The sequence below is a fragment of the Ictalurus punctatus genome, chromosome 21, assembly GCF_001660625.3.
Source record: "Ictalurus punctatus breed USDA103 chromosome 21, Coco_2.0, whole genome shotgun sequence".
Classification (NCBI taxonomy): Eukaryota; Metazoa; Chordata; class Actinopteri; order Siluriformes; family Ictaluridae; genus Ictalurus; species Ictalurus punctatus.
Genome location: NC_030436.2, coordinates 14929494 through 14949467, shown reverse-complemented (window position 1 = coordinate 14949467; position 19974 = coordinate 14929494). Strand labels below are relative to the sequence as shown.

The window sequence follows — 19974 nt, the reverse complement described above, 5'->3', positions numbered from 1 at the left end:
GCGCTGAGTTTTTGTTTTGCATCGCTTCCCAATTTGCATTCAATGTTTTTTTTTCCCCCAGCGCCACGCTCCAGTCCCCGTGAGCTTGGCGCGCGCGCTGACACACACACACACACACCCACCCACACATACACACACACGCGCGCGCGCACACACCTCCGCCGAAACGGCCGCTCTCACTCTCAACGAGTTTCCGCGTTCGGAAAACCCTCAGGGGGGAAAAGCAGAATAATCTGACAGCCTAACTTTGTTGGAAAATAAATAAATAAATAAACAGGACGGGGCCAATTTTCTCGTGTATCTTTTTTTTTTATTAGCCCCGTGTACGGGGGCGTCTACACCGCTCGCGGAAAGACAAAAGAGCGCGCGCGAGAGAGAGAGCGAGAGAGAGAGAGAAGGCGAGAGAGAAGGAGAGCGCGAGCTAAAGAAGGCTGTACGGTCGCGACGCGGAAAAGGCTCGCCGCCGAGCGCACGCGCGCGCGTGTGTGTGTGTGTGCGTGCGCGTGTTTTTTTTGTCCTCGCTCGCGAAGAGAAAGAGAGGAGGGAGGGTTAAACGGAACGGCAGCTGCGGTTTGCGCGCCTGGCTTCGTGCTTTCAGCATGTCGGAGGTGCTGCCATACAGCGAGGAGAAAATGGCTCATTACGGGAACGACGGCGACGACGAGGATCACCTCTCGTTCACCTGTCGCCTGCAGGACACCAACAACTTCTTCAGCGGCAACCAGAACAAACGACCACCCAAGCTTGGTCAGATTGGGAGAAGCAAACGAGGTAACGGATTTTTTTTGTGTGTGTGTGTGTGCGCCATGCTATTAAAAAAAAAGAAAGAAAGATATTTTCATGTTCACGCGCTCTGTATAAGCTTCATGTGTTTGGTGCGCAATCCTTCATGCGCCATTCATGTTCCAGTGTTTGCATTCTGCTTGAATTTCCTGAGATGACACTACCTCACACTGTCTTGATATCACCTGATATCACTCAGACACAAATGGTTGTACCAGCTTTAAAATCCATCTTTAAGCCACCCATGTGCATGGGTCTAGCCTATTAGAGAGAATGAGAAGCAGAATAATAACATATGAGCATAATGTGCATCCAAACCCCCATGTCAACTCTTCTCCTGTCTGCCTTTTAACAGTCGAGGAGGACGGTGATGCCGAGGCAATGGAGAAGACGGCGGACAAGTCGTCCTCGTCTGCGTGAGCGGATTCCAAAGACACTTGACCTTTGATGTGTGTACCCAAAGACATTGTAAAGAAGCACCCCCTCTCCCATCCGGCAACCAAGCACGTCACACTATCTTGCTCTCCGACACCCTCTTTCCATCGAACAGGGATGGCTGATGGACAATGCGGCGGGCATGCATGGGAATCTGGACAAAAGGGGCCCAGGAATGGGAAGGGAATACTGTGTTTTCCAAACTTCATTCGAGCTATGTGCAATGAGGGGGGCATTGCTTTGTTAACCGAGGCCGGCCCGTCCTACCGGGATGTAATGAAGCAATTAGAGTGACTGAGCAAATTGTACCATTAACATCGAACCAGTATCTTCTTCCCCAAGCTGTAGTTCAAGGCTTAGCTGAGTCGCTGGCTGATGATGTTAATGGTAAAATAGCAATGTCAACTTCTCTTCCACGGTGAATTTCAAAAGGAGATTCACTATGTATTTAAGATTTAAAAAAAGGCTATTTATTAAATCTTTGGATACCTTTTTTTGCAGTGTTGGAGGTCTGAGCAAATTTTATAGAGAATGACAGGAAAACAGTGATTTTCCTTTTATGTTTTTTTTTTGTTTTGGATGTAGCTTGACTAAGGAATTACCATGGTCTACCCCTAAACTACCCTCCCTCTTCTCCCACCCCAAACCCAACCTTCTTTCTTGCTATTTCATGCATTTGATGTTTCTAAGCTGACAAGGGTTAGATCAGGTATATCGAGTTAAAAAAAAAACAAAAAAAAATACAGAAACCTTATCGTCGCATTATGATTATTATTGTACTACATATTTACCGTAGGTGTGCCAAATAATCATGACAGAAATATGTATTTCTGTGCTCTCTTCACACGCACAGTTTTATTAATATTCGGTGTTCATGTTTACAGGGCTTTTTTCATACTAGTGATGTACTTTAGTCATGCATGACGAACCTGACGACCTCAAGAGAATCTTATATAACGGCTAATGTTGTGTTGATTTCACAGGAAAAAAAAGTTTCTACGGGAATATCTGTAATATTAAAGATTTTGAGAAATGGAATGAAAAAAAAAACCTGTGTTGTCACACATCCTTCTGTCTCTCGGTCCTGCTAATGCGGTGTTTGGCTTGGGTAAATCTGTGTGTGTGTATAAATCCAGGGGACTTGACATTTCCGTAGCCACTGCACGTGTTGAATGATTCATGTTATGGGAAGTGCCTTTGTCAGAGTGAAACATTTTGAAGCCGGTTGTCTGAGATTGAAAAAAAAAAAAAAAAACACAGGAAAGAAAATATCATCTGCAGAAGGTCCATAGGAGGATACTGGCATGGAGATTTTCAAGCTTCTGCCACTCCTTTGCCAGTCTGGGCTTCACACTCATTCAAAGCACATGGACTGGATAGGCTGCCATGGCAACAGATGCACCTTGCGCTCAGCACTGTCGAAAGCTACACTGTAGGAAAAGCAGGATCGGATCACGCCTAGTGTGTCCTCTCACCAGCAGTGCACATCTTCTGTTTTCATATCACAATAGTTTGATTGTGAGAGGAGCATTGCACTGCCATGGATTTAACTAAGCTCTCATTTAGGTTTTTTTTCCTTGGGTGTTTACTGGCATTCTGAAAAGGATGAACTGAAATTGGTATTTGAATGAGTGTCAAAGAAGACCTCACGCTATAAATAGTGAATTGTACTAAAAAACAATGAAGAAGTCATCTAAAACAGTAAAAAGGTCAGCGAGGGGTCAATCTGGCATCAGGAACAGCGCTTTTTGAACAGTCACAATTAGAGATTAGTGAGAGATGAAGATGGAAACGAGAATAGCATTTAGCTCTCATCAGGAGCCCTTACGTAATGCTCCGGGGAAGTCACCCCACCCCGCCGTGGCGCACAGCGAAATACTGTGTTAGAGACATGCAAATATTGCGATGTTGAGTGCGATTTGCATTTCGCTGCATGCCTTTTGGCGTGGTGCATGGGGCCTCCCTCTCGAGGATGAATGGGAGTGCCCCATTCTACCAAAAAGAGTGAGTCACTTAGTACAAAAAAAAAGGTTGCTGGGCAAAACAGGGTAATGGGCCAGAAGAGGAACCTATTTGGGTGGTTTCCCAAACAATACTGGGAAAGTTTCAAGGATTCCATTATCGGTTAATGATAGTAACCACACACGCTGTTGGATTTTTAAATAGTATATAGGTACATTTTTGCTTTCAGGGGTACACACAATATAAATGTAGCTTTAAAGGTCATTAAAATCCAGTTATATTCCATTTTAAATGCACTCTCTATTCACTTTAACAGGTAACTAAAAGCATACAAAAGGTGTCCCTTGATGATAACACCAGGGAATCACTGAACTCCAAAAGAGTAGCCTAAAAGATTTCTGAATGTCCAATATGAAATGTTCATAACATTATATATGGAGGATAAGTTTCTCCAGAACCCTGTAGATCTTCCAAGATCACAGCCATAGATCATAGCCCCTGAATTTCATGTGAGAACAAGATTTGATCATTTAAACCTCATGCACCCCAAATCCATGATGAGTTCCAGAAAGAGGTTTCTCGCTGTGATAAAGCAGTGATAAAGCAGCGTTGAGCTGTTTTACTTTGAAGATGTCTCATACAGGATTTGTGGATTTGTATGGAGGGCTGCTTGTTGTTTTGAAGCCGAGGGAAGCGAGCGCGCTCTGCATGTACACCGTGCATGCCAGATAGAGACACGCTGTTGGCTGACTGGACTGTTTCCATGGCAACCATTACAGGTTTCAGCTCCGCTTGCTGCTGCAAAGTCATGGGGGGGGGTGATGGGGTAGCATACAAGAGAAGTTTTCAGAGACAGAGAGAGAGGTGTTTTTGTTTTTTGGTGCAGAGGCTTCAAAAGGAATTGTCGTGTGTCTGGATAATAACGTGGTAACTACATAGTATGTCTTGTGTCTCGTTAGTCTTTAGTATATATGAGTAGTATGTGAGTGTGTGTCATTTACATACAGGTGATAGTCCACAGTCCATGGAAATGAGAAAAACATTGTGTCTTTTTAAGGTCTTCATCTTTCAGGCTCTGGAGATGAAATTATGACAGCATCTCTGTGTGCAGGGTTTGATGCTCTCATCTCATCAAATGAAACTGGATTTAGTTCTTTATTCATGGCAAAAATATATAAAAAAATATAAGAAGCAGTGTCCCTCGACTGTGTATGTGGATGGAATAATCTAGATTGCATTTGCATTCGCGTCAGTGCACACTATATAGAAAACAAGCCTCATAACAAGAGGACTTATAAAATAACCTTAAGTCTAGCCATAAATGTGGAGAAAAAATAGCCATCCCAACTGTGAACCACAATCTGGTGTATATACTACCAGAAAAGTTGAATTTTGACCTTCTTTAATTTGTCTTTGCAGATTTTTTGACAGGGAATCCATAAGAATAAGCCTCAAAACTCCTAACGAGGAAAGACAAAACAGAGCACTCATCCCATACTACAGTGTGTAGTATCTACAGAAATGATTATAACCTACTGCATATGATTAAACAGAATGGTCCTTTTGTGTTCATGCCACAAGATGGCTGCGGAGTCTACGTGAGTCTCCTGAATAAAAGATGCTGGCCCAGATGGATGTTCACCGTTGGCCTCCTGCTCTCCGGTTTTGGCAATAAACCAGAAGAAACTACAGGCGCGTGAACACACATTCAGCCGTTCCTACTGGTGCTTGGAACAAAAGTGACTCGTGTCCTAATCGTACTAATGAATCCCAATTTACAGCTAAATGACTTCTCATATGACTAGACAAATCATCAGTAAAGCAAGAATCTGATCAATATATAAAAAAAATAGAATAATAATGATGCAGTTCACAGTAGCATGTAATAACCAGCAGTGTTAATGAAAACTATTCTTGATGATTCATGTGTAAGTTATGGACAGTGGTCTCAATAGCGAGAGAAGCTGAGGAAGTGTTCAGTATCAGCTTTATAAAGGAAGTGATGCATTATTGAGCGAGTAATAAGGCAGGACTGGCTGTGTGTTATTGGAGAATGATTGCTCGTGTCAGAGGCTGATAAAACAAATGACCAGCTCTTTACCAGATGTACAAACCTCGAGTTGTTAAATCTCATGTTGTTGCAAAAAAAAAAAAAGTTCTTCTTTCAATAGAGAGAGTCAGATATGGCTAAATTTCCGAGCTGTGTGAGTGAACACTAGTGGAAAAACGCAAAGAAAGAGCTTTGGCTGGTGTCATTTTTTTTTTTATTACTCACAAAGAAGTAGTCAATAAAAGTATGAAAAAGTATGACCTCTAATTTGTAGATGTGAAACTCTTAACTATAATGGCCTGTAAGTGGAAAACGCATTAACAAACCATAGACCAAGCAGCAAATCCAGAAATACATAAACAGAAAAAAGAATCAAAACAGAGAAAAGATCAGATTCTCATTGCTGATTGGACACGGCATACGCATAGACTGTTCTGGGGAGGGGCCCTTAAAGCAGAGGGAGTTAACTCTGAAATTATTATTATGTTACAAATAGTGACAAAGCAGCACCACATTTTAAAAAAAACAAACAAAAAAACAAAACATTGCCCCTAAGGAACTAGACCAAGTCTCCCATGTGGAGTTGTTTTTCTAAAAGGTGGAACAAAGTGTGACTGACACTGGAGAAATAGCAAACAAGATACACTTTAGTTGCATAACATAGTCATGTAATGTTATTCAAAAGATTGGATTTGTATAATGTTAACGTTATCATCCTTATTATGAGGAGTAATTCTTCCTTCTGAATGCAAAATAAAAGCAAAGATGTGTTTCAAATTTGCTGTTTGCTTTTGGTATTGTTGTGTTTTGGCTTTGTTGTCGTGTTTTGGTTTTGCTGTCGTGTTTTTGTTTTGTTGTGTTTTGGTTTTGTTGTGTTTTGGTTTTGCTGTTGTGTTTTGTTTTTGTTTTTGTTGTTGTGTTTTGGTTTTGCTGTTGTGTTTTGGTTTTGTTGTTGTGTTTTGGTTTTGCTGTTGTGTTTTGTTTTTGTTTTTGTTGTTGTGTTTTGGTTTTGCTGTTGTGTTTTGGTTTTGCTGTTGTGTTTTGGTTTTCCTGTCATGTTTTGGTTTTCTTGTTGTCTTTTGGCTATGCTGTTATGTTCTGGCTTAGCTGTTGTGTTTTGGTTTTGTTGTTGTGTTTTACTTTTGTTGTGTTTTGGTTTTGTTGTTGTGTTTTGGCTTAGCTGTTGTGCTTTGGTTTTGTTGTTGTGTTTTGGTTTTGTTGTTGTGTTTTGGTTTTGTTGTGTTTTGGTTTTGCTGTTGTGTTTTCATTTTGTTGTTGTGTTTTGGCTTTGCTGTTGTGTTTTGGCTTAGCTGGTGTGTTTTGGTTTTGCTGTTGTGTTTTCATTTTGTTGTTGTGTTTTGGCTTAGCTATTGTGTTTTGGTTTTGTTGTTGTGTTTTGGCTTTGCTGTTGTGTTTTGGTTTTGTTGTTGTGTTTTGGCTTAGCTGTTGTGTTTTGGTTTTGCTGTTGTGTTTTGGTTTTGCTGTTGTGTTTTGGCTTAGCTGTTGTGTTTTGGTTTTGCTGTTGTGTTTTGGTTTTGTTGTTGTGTTTTGGCTTAGCTGTTGTGTTTTGGTTTTGCTGTTGTGTTTTGGTTTTGCTGTTGTGTTTTGGCTTAGCTGTTGTGTTTTGATTTTGCTGTTGTGTTTTGGTTTTGTTGTTGCATTTTGGTTTTGCTGTTGTGTTTTGGTTTTGTTGTTGTGTTTTGGTTTTGTTGTGTTTTGGTTTTGTTGTGTTTTGGTTTTGTTGTTGTGTTTTGGTTTTGTTGTTTTGGTTTTGCTGTTATGTTTTGGTTTTGCTTCATGTTTTGGTTTTGCTTTGTGTTTGGTGTGTGTTTGAGTTTGCTAATATGTTTTGCACTTTCAGGCCACTGTAGTTCAAGCCACTCCCTCTGTTCGAGATCTTTGCAGTATAATTTCTGTCTAAATATCTTAAAATGATCAAGCAATGAGGCTGTAAAGATTTTTAAAGATGTGGTCATAAAGATGAATGAAATGAATTCGATCCACTTTTATTACACCATCTGTTATAGCATGGTGTCCCAGTACACAGTGTTCAGTGGAATGAAGCCAGTTAAACTGAACACAAGTGCATCCACAGTAAAAAAAACAAAAAAACAAAAAAACAAAACTGTATTAAATCTATATGTCAAAATGTTTGTGCAGTTACATTTATTGTACAAAGATAAAAGCACTGGATCAAAAGATTAAAAATCTTACATCTCCTCATCCGTTGAAAGATGACAGCAGCAATGTCGGTCTCAACCTGATGTTTCCTAATCTTCCTAAATGACAAAATCATTTTCATCAAATTTTCTTTTTTTCAGTAAGCACTTGATCTGGTCAGGGTCACGGCCTATCCCAGGAACACTAGGCATGAGGAAGGAATACAGCCTGGAGGGTGAGCCCAGGATTGAACCAGGGACTCTGGAGATGTGAGTTGGCAACACTGTGCCAACGGTGTAATATTTTAAATGCATAAATGTGATGTAATATTTTAAATGTAGAAATATTTACCTTGCAGAATATTTGCACCAAACCCTGCCTGTGTCCTACATGCTTTCTTGTCATCTTTCTTGTAGTGTTACTTATGATCCTGGGTTTGCCTCCTACTCTGCCAGATTTTTAAAAATAAACAAACAGTTCCGGAAATTCTACAGGAATCCCTACAGGAATATATATATATATATGATGCACACCTTTTAGATTTTTGATATTTAACCCTACAATGCATGAACCAAAAAAGCCTTCACGAATGCATAAAGGGGGTCAAAATGACCCGTACTGCACTGAATGGTTCTCTTAAAAAAATAGCTGTCCTATTAATGAAATAATATATATTTATATAGAAATTATATATATATATATATATATATATATATATATATATATATATATATATATATATATATATATATATATATGTGTGTGTGTGTGTGTGTGTGTGTGTGTGTGTGTGTGAATAGCGTTTATATATATATATATATATATATATATATATATATATATATATATATATATATATATAAAATACATATATTATATACAAAAATCTAAAAGGTGTGTGTCATACCTGACACCTGGTCGAACACTGTACAGTTGTTTGTGTGACTGTACATCATTCCCTTCAAATGCTACTGAGCTTTAAATAATGGCTATTTTGTGTATGAGCCCATTCTGCAGTGAAATACATGGCAATATTTACACGATTTAATAGCTTATTTTATTAAATATCAAAAATCTAAAAGGTGTGCGTCATACTTGACACCTAGTTGAACACTTTACAGTTGGTTATATGACTGTACATCATTCCATTCAAATGCTATTGAGCTTTAAATAATGGTATATTTCATGTATGGGCCCATTCTGCAGTGTAATTCATATCTAATTTACATGTGATTTAATAGCTTATTTTAATAAATATCAAAAATCTAAAAGGTGTGCATCATACCAGGCACCTAGATGAACACTTTACAGTTGCTTGTGTGACTGTACGCCATTCCCTTCAAATGCTATTGAGCTTTAAATTATGGCTATTTTGTGTATGATCCCATTCTGTAGTGAAATACAGGGCAATATTTACACATGATTTAATAGCTTATTTTATTAAATATGAAAAATCAAAGAGGTGTGCGTTATACCTTACACCTAGTTGAACACTTTACAGTTGGTTATATGACTGTACGCCATTCTCTTCAAATGCTATTGACGTTAGAAACGTGTTTAACAATGTCGTATGTAACTTTAGAGACGGTCCCTTAATTTCCGCATATCCGCGAATATCGAACGTTGAACCAGCTTTATTCCAGTGGTAACAGGAACCATTAGAATCGACGGACTTGTTTCTCCCCGGAGGTATGTGAGTGCAGCACATCTTGTGAGCAGTCGGCACGCCATTGTATGAATTCGCTTTATTTAAGCACTTTTAAAAATAAATGTAACCTATCTAAGTTTAGCGACAAATCGTAGAACTCAGAAGCTTTTGTTTTAAAGTAGAAGTATTTTAGTTTGATTTACGGACATGGCTACGGATTCCTGGGCTCAGGCTGTGGATCAACAAGAAGCTGCAGCTGAGTCGGTAAGCGCGAGCCTCATTTCCTAAAATTAATACGCTAATATTCCTGTCTTTAATCATAAACCACTTGTATTTGGTAAGGTGAACATTCCGAAGTTAACGAATTACTGTCCAAGTACTTAACTAACTTTGTTCCAGCTGAAGTTCAAGTTAATGAGGCTAGAGCTAACAAAGCTTGTATGCTAGCTGGCCATGTTACTCGTGCCAACTTTCACTTTAGGTTTTTAAACGCTAGCGACTTTGTGTGCGTGTGTGTTTATTCATTCACAGCTTTTAATTACAATTAACCGTCGCTAAGAATTCGATTTTCGCGTGTTTCATACATACTTTAAGTAAATATCGTAAACACTGTCTTATTTTCGTGCTTAGCAAGCTAGGTAACGACGCGGAGTCACAAATTGCTTCCTCGTGGAGGTGTAGTGCACTACGTAGGGTGCAAAAAAAATGACTGTTTATTGTATGAAGTGGACTTGTATAGGGACGAGGGCTTTTTTCGGGATTTAGCCCCAGTCTCAACAGGGGTTTGTGTCTCACGGTTGTAAAAATTGGTATAATATCTATATTAATATTTGTTTAACTTAATTTCATCGTTTTTTTTTTTTATTCAACAGATAAGCAACCTTCAATTAAGTGAAAAGGAAGACAAACCAAAAGCAGAGGAAAATGGTAAATGAATATCACATTTTGTTGATATATATAAATAAATAAACAAAATGTGTAACTTTAGTTATAATTTAGCAACTTTTCCAAATGATATTTTGGTCCCCCTTGTCTAAATGATGGTCCCACTACATGATCACATCCAGTTCCCTTGATTTTAATTAGGAGCCAAGGCTGAGGGAGAAGGAGAGAAGACTGAGGAGGAAGAAAAAGGTCTACTTTTTAATTCCTCCCTCCATCACTCTACTATTGAATAGAAACTTCTCATACTGATCTCTGTGTGCATTTATACTGAGTGTCTATTTTAATTTTTTTTAACTTCTGAATGCGATGTTTGGCTTGTAGAGGACAAAGCAGCTCAGTCGCTGTTGAACAAGTTGATACGAAGCAATCTAGTGAACACCACCAACCAAGTGGAAGTTCTCCAAAGGGATCCGAACTCTCCGCTTTACTCGGTCAAGTCGTTTGAGGAGCTGCGCTTGTGAGTCCGTGTCTGTTCAGAGGTTATTAATTTACAGCAGTGTTCTCCTTTGTATTTATGTGTATGTAATTCCTGCTTGTAGGAAGCCTCAGCTACTTCAAGGTGTTTATGCTATGGGCTTCAACAGACCCTCGAAAATCCAGGAGACCGCCTTGCCCATGATGCTTGCAGAACCGTAAGTGACTTAAATGGCTGACTGATCAAGAATTCCTTCAGCGAACCATTTGTTGTTGGTTAGTCACACTCTCTGAAATGAGCTTGGAGGTTGATTGTAGTCAAATTGTTCAATAACTGCACCTTGCTATTTAAAGGGAACATCCTGAGAAATTTCAGACTTCAAAATTATTCATTATTGATCTAGTTATAATTATGTATATATGTATTTTCATTGTGCATATATTACAATATTGGGAGGTAGCTTAGTGGTTAGCACGTTTGCCTCACACTTCCAGGGTCGGAGGTTTGATTCCCACCTCTGCCCTGTGTGTGCCGAGTTCGCATGTTCTCCGTGTGCTTCGGGGGTTTCCTCCCCCAGTCCCCAGTGATTGGTATCTCTAAAGTGTGTGAATGGGTGTGTGTGTGTGTGTGTGTGTGTGTGTGTGTGCGATTGTGCCCTGCGATGGTTTTGCAAACTGTCCAGGGTGACCCCTGCCTTGTGCCCCAAAACTCCTGGGATAGGCTCCAGGCTCCTCACAACCCTGTGCAGGGTAATGCAGTACCAAAAATGGATGGGTGGATATTATTCACTGTCATGTTTATTTTAAGGAACCCATGGTGCCCAAAGAAGAAGTGTTAAAAAGGTGTTTGGAAGTAAATTAGTTTGGTACATTTGTGGCCGTAACAGTAGGCTTTACACCGTTGCTAGCCGAAGGAAAGTGTTTGTCATTTGATGTAGACAGGTTTTCTGGAAGCCACAGTATGTTCAGATGGAAGTGCTTCCAGAGCTGAGCAATGATCATCCTATCAATACCACAATTAAATTGTCATTATATTGCGTTCCACAGTGCTGCCAGACTTTATTTATTTATTTATCTATCTATCTATCTATCTATCTATCTATCTATCTATCTATCTATCTATCTATCTTTATTTATTTATTTATTTATTTATTTATTTATTTATTTATTTAGCAGCTTGAGCTAAAACCATAATGGAACCTGAATACTACAATAGGTGTGAACATTAAAAAATGTCTTAACTGTAAATGCGGTCTCAGATTTTGTATAATTTTTTTCTGTCTAGAGTCAAAGATGCAGTAATACAATTCAAAACCTATCCATACCAAGCCACTTCATTCCTTTTGGCAATAGAGCTAATCTTTAAAACTGACCGCTTTATTAAAAACATCCGAAACTAACATCCGTGCGTCTTTCCCCCAGCCCACAGAATCTTATAGCGCAGTCTCAGTCGGGTACAGGTAAAACTGCCGCATTCGTCCTGGCTATGCTCAGTCACGTGGATCCCAGCAACAGATGGCCTCAGGTATATGACCCACGTCTTCCTTTACATCAGCACGTAGGAAAACCAAATCCGGTTGTTTAAACACAACCCAAAATCAGACCTGAGCTTTTGTGAAGAAAATAATTGTATTGTGCTGTACACATTTAATATGTTTAATGAAAGTAAAAGCTGACCTTTAATTCTTTCATTTCATATTTAAAAATAAGTCTATAGGGCTTGGGAGTCAGCATGATCTTACATTGTGAGATTGATTCACCCTCTTGTCATTATCTGCTCTGTTTAAATATTGGCTGTGAATAGTGTATTAGTCTGTGGTTACGACACTAACGTTGGATGAATTTTTAAAATGTAATAGTGTCAAAATGTATTGTGAACAAACGGTGTCCGGTCTGGAAGCCCCTGTCTCCAGTTGTGGCAGTGGACATGTAGACTAGACACAGATTAACAGCCATCCAATAAAGGGGACATTTCCCAAAGAGGACTTGATCCTAAAGGCAGGATGGGACACTCGTTTAAAATATTGAAATACTTATTTATTTTAAAGGTCTAATAAAAGTTCAGTCCCTTCTTCCAAACAATGACTGAACTAATGATGCAGAAGTGCTATTTCCTCCTACACCATTTTTTCACTAATCTTTCATATTGTGTGTGGAGTGTTTTTTTTGTTTTTGTTTTTTTTCTTGTTTTTTTTTCTCTGCATTTATAACACTTTAACACAATGTTAATGTCCTGCCTGCAACATGGATAACGTCATAACTCCTAAAGAACACCACAAGTAAATGAGCTTGGCCTCTCTGAATCTTGGGATCTATAGAAATAATTGATGTAAACAGACTGAAAATAGTGCGTGTGTGTGAGTGACAGAGAGAGTAAGAGAAAGTACCAAAGCTAGTGTGAGAGGAAGAAAGGGACATGTGTAGCATGCTTGCAAGTATCATGAAAGAAAATAATTGTTTCACATTTCCTCATCTTTAAATTGTTTGTGTGTTTCTCAGTGCCTGTGTGTGTCGCCTACATACGAGCTCGCCCTCCAGACGGGCAAGGTCATCGAGCAGATGGGCAAATTTTACCCTGAAGTCCAGCTGGTGTATGCAATCCGAGGAAACAAATGTGAGCCTTCATATTTATCAGGCCACATTCATGTTGTGTGTTTATGCTTCTATCAGTAATGAACTACTTCCAAGTATCCTTTAAGAGCTTGTACAGATATGAAAGTTATGGTGAAACTAGTGTAGAGTGATTTGGGGCTTTAATATTACAAATGGTCTCTGTGTAGTGGTGATCTTGTATGTGAAACCTGCTAATATGACAAATCTCTGTCTGTACAGTGGAGAGAGGGGTGAAGCTCCAGGAGCAGATTGTGATCGGCACTCCTGGCACAGTCCTGGACTGGTGCCAAAAGCTCAAATTCATCGACCCAAAGAAAATTAAAGTGTTTGTTCTGGACGAGGCAGACGTCATGATCGCCACACAGGGTCACCAGGACCAAAGCATTCGCATCCAGAGGTGTGTATGCACTCACTTTATCTGTACATTTGGAAGGGTGAAGTATATAATGATGGTGAAATGTTCTGTATTGATGCACAAAATATCTTTCATTACGGATATGGATTTCTTTTGTTTTCTAAAATAGCAAACATTCCACGCAAGTGGAAATGCATTAAATAAAAGCAGCAGATGGTCCAGAATGGTTTAAAACAATAAAGAATGGTTTAAAGCTATAAAGAATTGCATAAAGAATTACTTGATAATAACCATAGCACTCTGAATTGAAATGTAATCAGATCACGAGGTGCCGAGAGTTTCTAAACCAAAATGTCTTAATTCGAAACTAATGTGCAATTTCTTTTCTCTCATTTATTTTCCAGGATGTTGCCTAAATCCTGCCAGATGCTCTTGTTCTCTGCAACGTTCGAGGAGTCTGTGTGGAACTTCGCCAAGCGGATCATCCCCGACCCGAACATCATCAAACTGAAGAGAGAGGAGGAGACGCTGGACACCATTAAGCAGTACTATGTGATGTGCGACAGCAGGGAGGAGAAGTTCCACGCCCTGTGTAACATCTACGGTGCCATCACTATCGCACAGGCCATGATCTTCTGTCATGTACGAGCGTAAACTCTCCTCAGCTGGATGATCTCCATCTAGTTCGTTTAGACTGAATTCTGTTTGTTTACAGACCAGGAAAACAGCGGGGTGGCTAGCAGGAGAGCTGTCTAGGGAGGGCCACCAGGTGGCGCTACTCAGCGGTGAGATGCAGGTGGAACAGAGAGCTGCGGTTATCGAGCGTTTCCGCAATGGCAAAGAGAAAGTCCTGGTCACTACAAACGTCTGTGCCCGAGGTGACCAAAGTTTAAGCTAAACTTTTCTTGCAGAGTAATGCAATATTTTACCCGTTTTATCCATCTGCTTTGAACATATACACTGAACTTTAGGCTTATACAGTTTATCATGGGTTAGTAGGATTAAAACAATATTTTAAAGACAATTGGATGGAGAAGTGTTCAGTTAGAGTTCAAAATGGGTGTCTCGGCTGTTCAAAGTCTAATGGTGCTTCTCAATCAGCTCCCTAGGTCATGAATAAGTATATTGCGTAACACAAGTTCGGGCACTGGCAAGGACCCTGGCTCATTATACATTGGGACACTGACTCAATTTCTGGTGACTTGAATCTTTATTTTTATTTATTTTTTAAAAATTCTTTAAACACTTGGTCATTAGACTAAAACAAAGCGTATATAGAACGTTAGTTATCATCAAATTGCTAATGTAAGTAATCACTTGAGTTACAATAACCAGCTACTTAAATTTGTAGAAATTTGAGAGTTCATTCACCTTTTTTTTTTCTTCCCTGAGCCGAGAGGCTTCAGAAAACGACTCCATTTGCAGTAAGAATGGAACAGTGCTCCTTGGTTTTTGTGGTACATTGTGGGAATTATTTTTTTTAAGGGAGCAAACATTCAGTGCATTGGATGGATTTTGCGATTGGGACAGCTATTAAAATGGCCGACTCCCTGATCAGTGCCCTGACTAATGAACTAAGGAGCTGATTAACACTCACCCAAAGGCAATAATAATGTAAATGTGACGCACCACTACGAAATAAATATTGGTATGTAGCCAGTAATTATGTAATAGCTCTTTTAATAGGAAACACGTCGCCATCCAGTCATGTTTCGTTGCTTAACTGGATCTTTTGTAAACAAGAAACTGTATGTAATTGGACCTTTTAAACTGGTCTCCGGTACGGAGGATGACGTTCCCCTTAGCTATAGAGGCTGAAAAAATAAATGGCAGGGAAAGTGGATCTGCAGTTAGACAGCATTTACGGTGTGCACGGTGACCATGACTCTGAAGTTGGTGCTAGTTGCATTATATCATAATGTCAGATTATAACTGTTATATGTATTATGACACAAGTCTTTGTTTGACATTATGGCTTCCTTTATTTATTTATTTATTTTTATTTATTACGTCAGAGTTATGAACTGATAAAGATGATTGATATTATTACGATAAAGGCGCTTGCTTTCCTGAAAGAGCTTTTGAAAATGCAGTTTTCAGAGTCAGTTTGCTGACATTGCATTAAACTCCTCCTTATGAATCACAGGTATCGATGTGGAGCAGGTCTCGGTGGTTATTAATTTCGATTTACCCGTGGACAAGGATGGAAACCCTGACAACGAGACGTACCTGCACCGGATCGGGCGCACTGGGAGATTTGGCAAGCGAGGGCTGGCGATCAACATGGTGGACAGCAGGTTTAGCATGAACATTCTCAACCGCATTCAGGAGCACTTCAGTAAGTTCAACCTGTTTGCTGAGTGTTGTAAAGCCTGTAGTAAATACCATGAAACTTTTTATTTCCCCAGAGTCAGTCACTAGAGACGTGAGGTGATAGCTGATGTTTTTTGTCCTTTTAAATACTCATTTTAATCGCTTAGAATAATTTAAAACCGTGTTCATGCTAGCACTGAAAGTGACAGGTAACCATCTTTAACTGAAGAGACTGAGGCGGAGTGACTAGTAATGTCTGGATTGAACTTTTATTTCCATTCAGCCCAATTTGGTGTTCAAAAATGAACTAAAACATGAAATAAATTTTATTCTGTATAGATTGTGCACATTTTTGCTACTACTGATCATTATTGTATCATAAATTGTGATGCACAGGCCATGCCCACAAGAGACAGACTGCTATTGTGAATTTTTTTTTTTTTTTTTTTTTTTTAACTAAACCAGGCTTTTATATAAAATCATACCACATTTAATCCAATAAATTCAAAATATGTCTTTTTTGCCCCTGCACAGATAAGAAAATTGAAAAACTGGATGCGGACGATTTGGATGAAATCGAGAAAATAGCGAACTGAGGAGAGGGACGGGCTTCTCCAGCAGTGGTTTTATTCCTTGGGCTAGGAGTAGAACTATGCCACGCAGGATGTTTACGAGGACATGGAAATGTCGTCTTTTAGATTTTCTCTTTATAGGTTTTAACATTACCGCAGTTTCACTCTTTGTACTTCTTAATAAAATCCAAATGTGTAGTTCTTTTTGTCGTGTGAGTAAATAAGGCGTGTAGGTCACTAGATTACATTTGGATGCGGGCTTTGATCAGTTTAGAGAAAATATGAAGTGTTTTACATGACACTACCTGAACTCTTGTTCTGCTGTTCTTGTATTATGGAAATGATCATCTAGAGGGGAAAAGAACCCCAACAATTTTTATATTTCTGCTATAAGTCATGTGTAATAGATTTTAAGGTCTGGATAAAACATTTCTAAACAAGCAAACTTCTTAAGGAGGTATGGCTTGTCTTCCGTTGTTAATGATGATTATTGTATTTGTTGATTTAGTACCTCAAACATCAGTGCTGATGGTACATATTATTGGCGTTGATCACTTTACAAATAAATTTGCCAAAGTTAAATTTTTTGATTAACCAAAGTCTTGTGCCTACACTGATTGTACCAGTACACCTTAAAATTGAACTTTTAAAGTGGAATCATACAATCATGTATTTTAAGGGTTGTACATACAAAGCAATATTGGGTTTTTAATTAAGTAGTACAAAGAGTGAAATAATCGGTATGTCTGCTCAGAACGGAAATTAAAGGGTAACTCATGTTGACAAAGGTATTATTGGTGTGCCGCTGTACGAGGTCAGAGCCATGTGTACGACTTAACTTCTGTCATGTACACGGCTGGTTTGAAGCACACTGGTTAATTCTAGGTGTGCTTTTGCCTCATGAACACATCCTCTGTGCTACTTCAGGGTAGTCTTTCTAGCAAATTAAGTTATATTGTGAGACATTTTGTATCACGATCAACACAAGAGACTGCATCTTAAAGCTATTTTATTCATTTACCCAAGTGCTTGAAGGAACAAGTCAATATGCAACTGACTGTGAAACAATCACTTTGGAACTGTCACTAAGTTGTTCACTTTATCGGTGCGTTTTTAGTTTATTTTTTCAAATAAAACATTTATCAAACCAGCCCTTAACAGAGGTGCCAACATTACTGATGAGGAAATCCTAACAAGCGGAGAGACCTAACAGCATTTAAAAAAAAAAAAGACGGATGTAAACGTCTGGTACTTTTTTTTTCCCCAACCAAAGTGTCCATAGTCCCACAAAATTGGAGGTGAAAGTTCACCTAGATAAAGCTGGCAGAAAGTCAGTGACAGACACAAATGTGTCTTAACATCATTTTGTCCTTTCCCCTTCAGTGAATTGGGTTTTTTTCCCTGCTGGATGAATTTTATTAGCATTTTTGTGTGTCAGCTGCTTTAACTGTGAAAGCATAAAAGCATCATTTTCAGAAGTCTCCTTTATCGCTAAAGTGAGAGATCAAAAATCATAAACGCTAAAGCTGAAACTGTATGTTGGCACCTCTGCCTTATTTCTCAATCAGCATAATATTTGATGATCATTTTAAAAAAAGGTTGCCTGCAAGAAACATTCCTGCTTAACTTCAGGGTTTAAACATTTTTAAAACGTTTTTCATGTCCCTCTTGATTAGTTGTGTTTTTACACGAGCTGCGGATCATGCAAATGGACTCAAAACTGAAATAAAAACACATTCTGTGTCCCGAGACTACGAGAATGAGCTCAAACACTTCCTGATGTGGCCTCTCTGTTCTCACCAACGTTTATAACCTCGCTCGGGATGCTTCTCTACTTGATTGTGGTGGCGCTCGAGTGTTTTTTCTCTCTCAAATGAAATAAATAACTGGCGCTTTAAATGGTCATTACATCCCTGTGGATGACGCAAACAATATGCAACACTCCAACTCTTATAAGACACATCATGTACGCGTGTGATTAGATGTTCTGAATGTATTCTAGGCTTCTGTGTAAGGCTGCTGTGTTGCACTGCGGTGTGCCGAATGCTTCTTGTCCTAGAAATACGGCGACATGCAGAATTGTGTGTGGTGAGAACATGTCTGAATGATATTGCAATGTTAGAATAAAATACAAGAAATTATTGCTAAGCGATTTTATGTTTTTTATATATATATATATATATATATATATATTTATTTATAAAGAAATAAAACACGATGGAGTGTGCTGGAATACGAATACAATCTACAAGTTTTGGGAATTTTTCAAAGCTAACCATTTTTTATTTATTAAGGAATTATCTGTCATGCTATTTATCCATTTATAGTTACGTTTAGGCTTGTGCCATGTAATGATTTAATCATTTCTACATGGTTTTACATGATAGCCAGTGATTAAATATTATGATGCCTGCCAACCTTTCTGCAATTGCCTCTGCCAGCAAGCAGTTCCAGACCATACATTTGGTAATATTATTACACTCTCCTTTAATGCTTGTTTCCCTCCTCTGTTTAGGCAATCAGTTCTGGATGCGTAAATTGTTTATTAAAAAAAAATTTTCTAATGGAAAAATCAAGATCACACAAGCCTGTTTACATTTAATGATGTGAAATGTAAGATCACTTACATTATAGTAGCTAGAAACACTCGTTCTTTCTCTTGATGTTAATAACACAGAAGACATACAGCTTGTAGTCACCCTGTCTCCTGTGGCAAAAAACTTAAAGGAACAGCTTTACCTCTTACAAAGTACTGACACTGGAGACTCCTTCCATAAATTAAATACAAAATGTATTTATTATATACAGATATATTGCATTCTCCTTTATAATCAATCATTCAAGCCCCTGTGTACGGCTTCAGATCTGTACAGAAACAGCAAAGGATGAAAGCTTAGGATTTGAACTTGTAATAAATCTAAATTTGAAATCTTAAAGAAAATGGAGTCTTTACCAGAGTCGTTGTACTCCACGTTTATCAGAAAGAGGCCGTAGGGCGGAGCCGCCATGTTCTGAGGGTAGGCCGTGGAGTCCCTAGTGTCTAACAGATCCTGAACATGATCGACAGAGAGTTTACCCCGGCCAACTGCAACCAATGTCCCAACCATCCTCCGAACCTGAACCAATAAAAATAATCTCTGATTAACTTTCATGGAATACACTTCAAATTCATTGGCGCCAAAATGAACAACATTCACGTTGAGTGGTATTTTCTGCTTAAAACATATTGGGACGCTATACAGTATTATTTAAAAACATTGTTTTTCTGTCTCAAAAGACTGAACATTTTGGCACCATCCCAATATATGGTGACACCTCTGCTGGAGAGAATAACAGCACAGCCTTTTCCTATAACGCCTGGCAAGCTTGGAGAAGGATCTTGGTCCACTCCTCCATGCAGAATATTTTAAGCTATTTCATATTCTTAGGTTTTTGTGCATGACGTTTTCTTCAGTTTACACCACAGGTTTATAACATGACGGAAATCCTGAGAGCATTGCAAAACAGATTTCTCTTTTGATTCGGATGCGTTTCAAATCATTAACTTGTTAAAAAGAGCAACCTATGGATCATAAACTGGTCATAACTTTCTGGCAGAGGCAACCAGGTTTTGTGGTAAAATATCACCACTTTTCCTCTTTTTTCCCCCTCCATTAAATTGCACTAGGAGTAGTTTCTGGACACATTTAGTAGTACTGTGAGACTCGCAGAGTTATGTAACTGC

General features: G+C 38.8%; 3 protein-coding genes across 6 annotated transcripts in view; 2 read left to right on the top strand and 1 right to left on the bottom strand.

Annotated features, from left to right (window-relative positions):
- The first annotated feature begins 8 nt into the window (after positions 1–8).
- On the top strand, positions 9–1711 carry camk2n1 (calcium/calmodulin dependent protein kinase II inhibitor 1). The gene is made up of 2 exons (XM_017450736.3): positions 9–771; positions 1139–1711. The coding sequence occupies exons 1-2, from the start codon at positions 600–602 to the stop codon at positions 1201–1203; spliced, it is 237 nt and encodes a 78-aa protein (XP_017306225.1). The 5' UTR covers positions 9–599; the 3' UTR covers positions 1204–1711.
- A 7332-nt stretch (positions 1712–9043) lies between these two features.
- Positions 9044–18024, top strand: ddx19b (DEAD-box helicase 19b). Its single transcript, XM_017450732.3, has 12 exons — positions 9044–9302; positions 9911–9965; positions 10125–10172; positions 10305–10440; positions 10523–10615; positions 11820–11922; positions 12897–13011; positions 13230–13407; positions 13770–14007; positions 14081–14243; positions 15512–15703; positions 16213–18024. Exons 1-12 carry the CDS (start codon positions 9246–9248, stop codon positions 16272–16274), a joined length of 1440 nt encoding a protein of 479 aa, XP_017306221.1. The 5' UTR covers positions 9044–9245; the 3' UTR covers positions 16275–18024.
- Positions 17643–19974, bottom strand: part of pusl1 (pseudouridine synthase like 1) — a 21622-nt gene continuing 19290 nt past the window's right edge. For 2 of the 4 annotated variants that reach the window (XR_006980745.2, XM_017450734.2), the window contains exons 7-8: positions 19204–19366; positions 17643–19115 (exon numbers count right to left, since the gene is read on the bottom strand). Coding sequence is in view for 3 of the 4 variants with exons in the window: in XM_017450734.2 (XP_017306223.1) it covers positions 19090–19115; positions 19204–19366 (189 nt within the window). In the remaining variant the exon portion in view is untranslated. Of the gene's footprint in view, positions 19367–19974 lie in introns of all 4 variants that reach the window. The other 2 variants (XM_017450733.2, XM_017450735.3) reach the window with 2 other exon arrangements.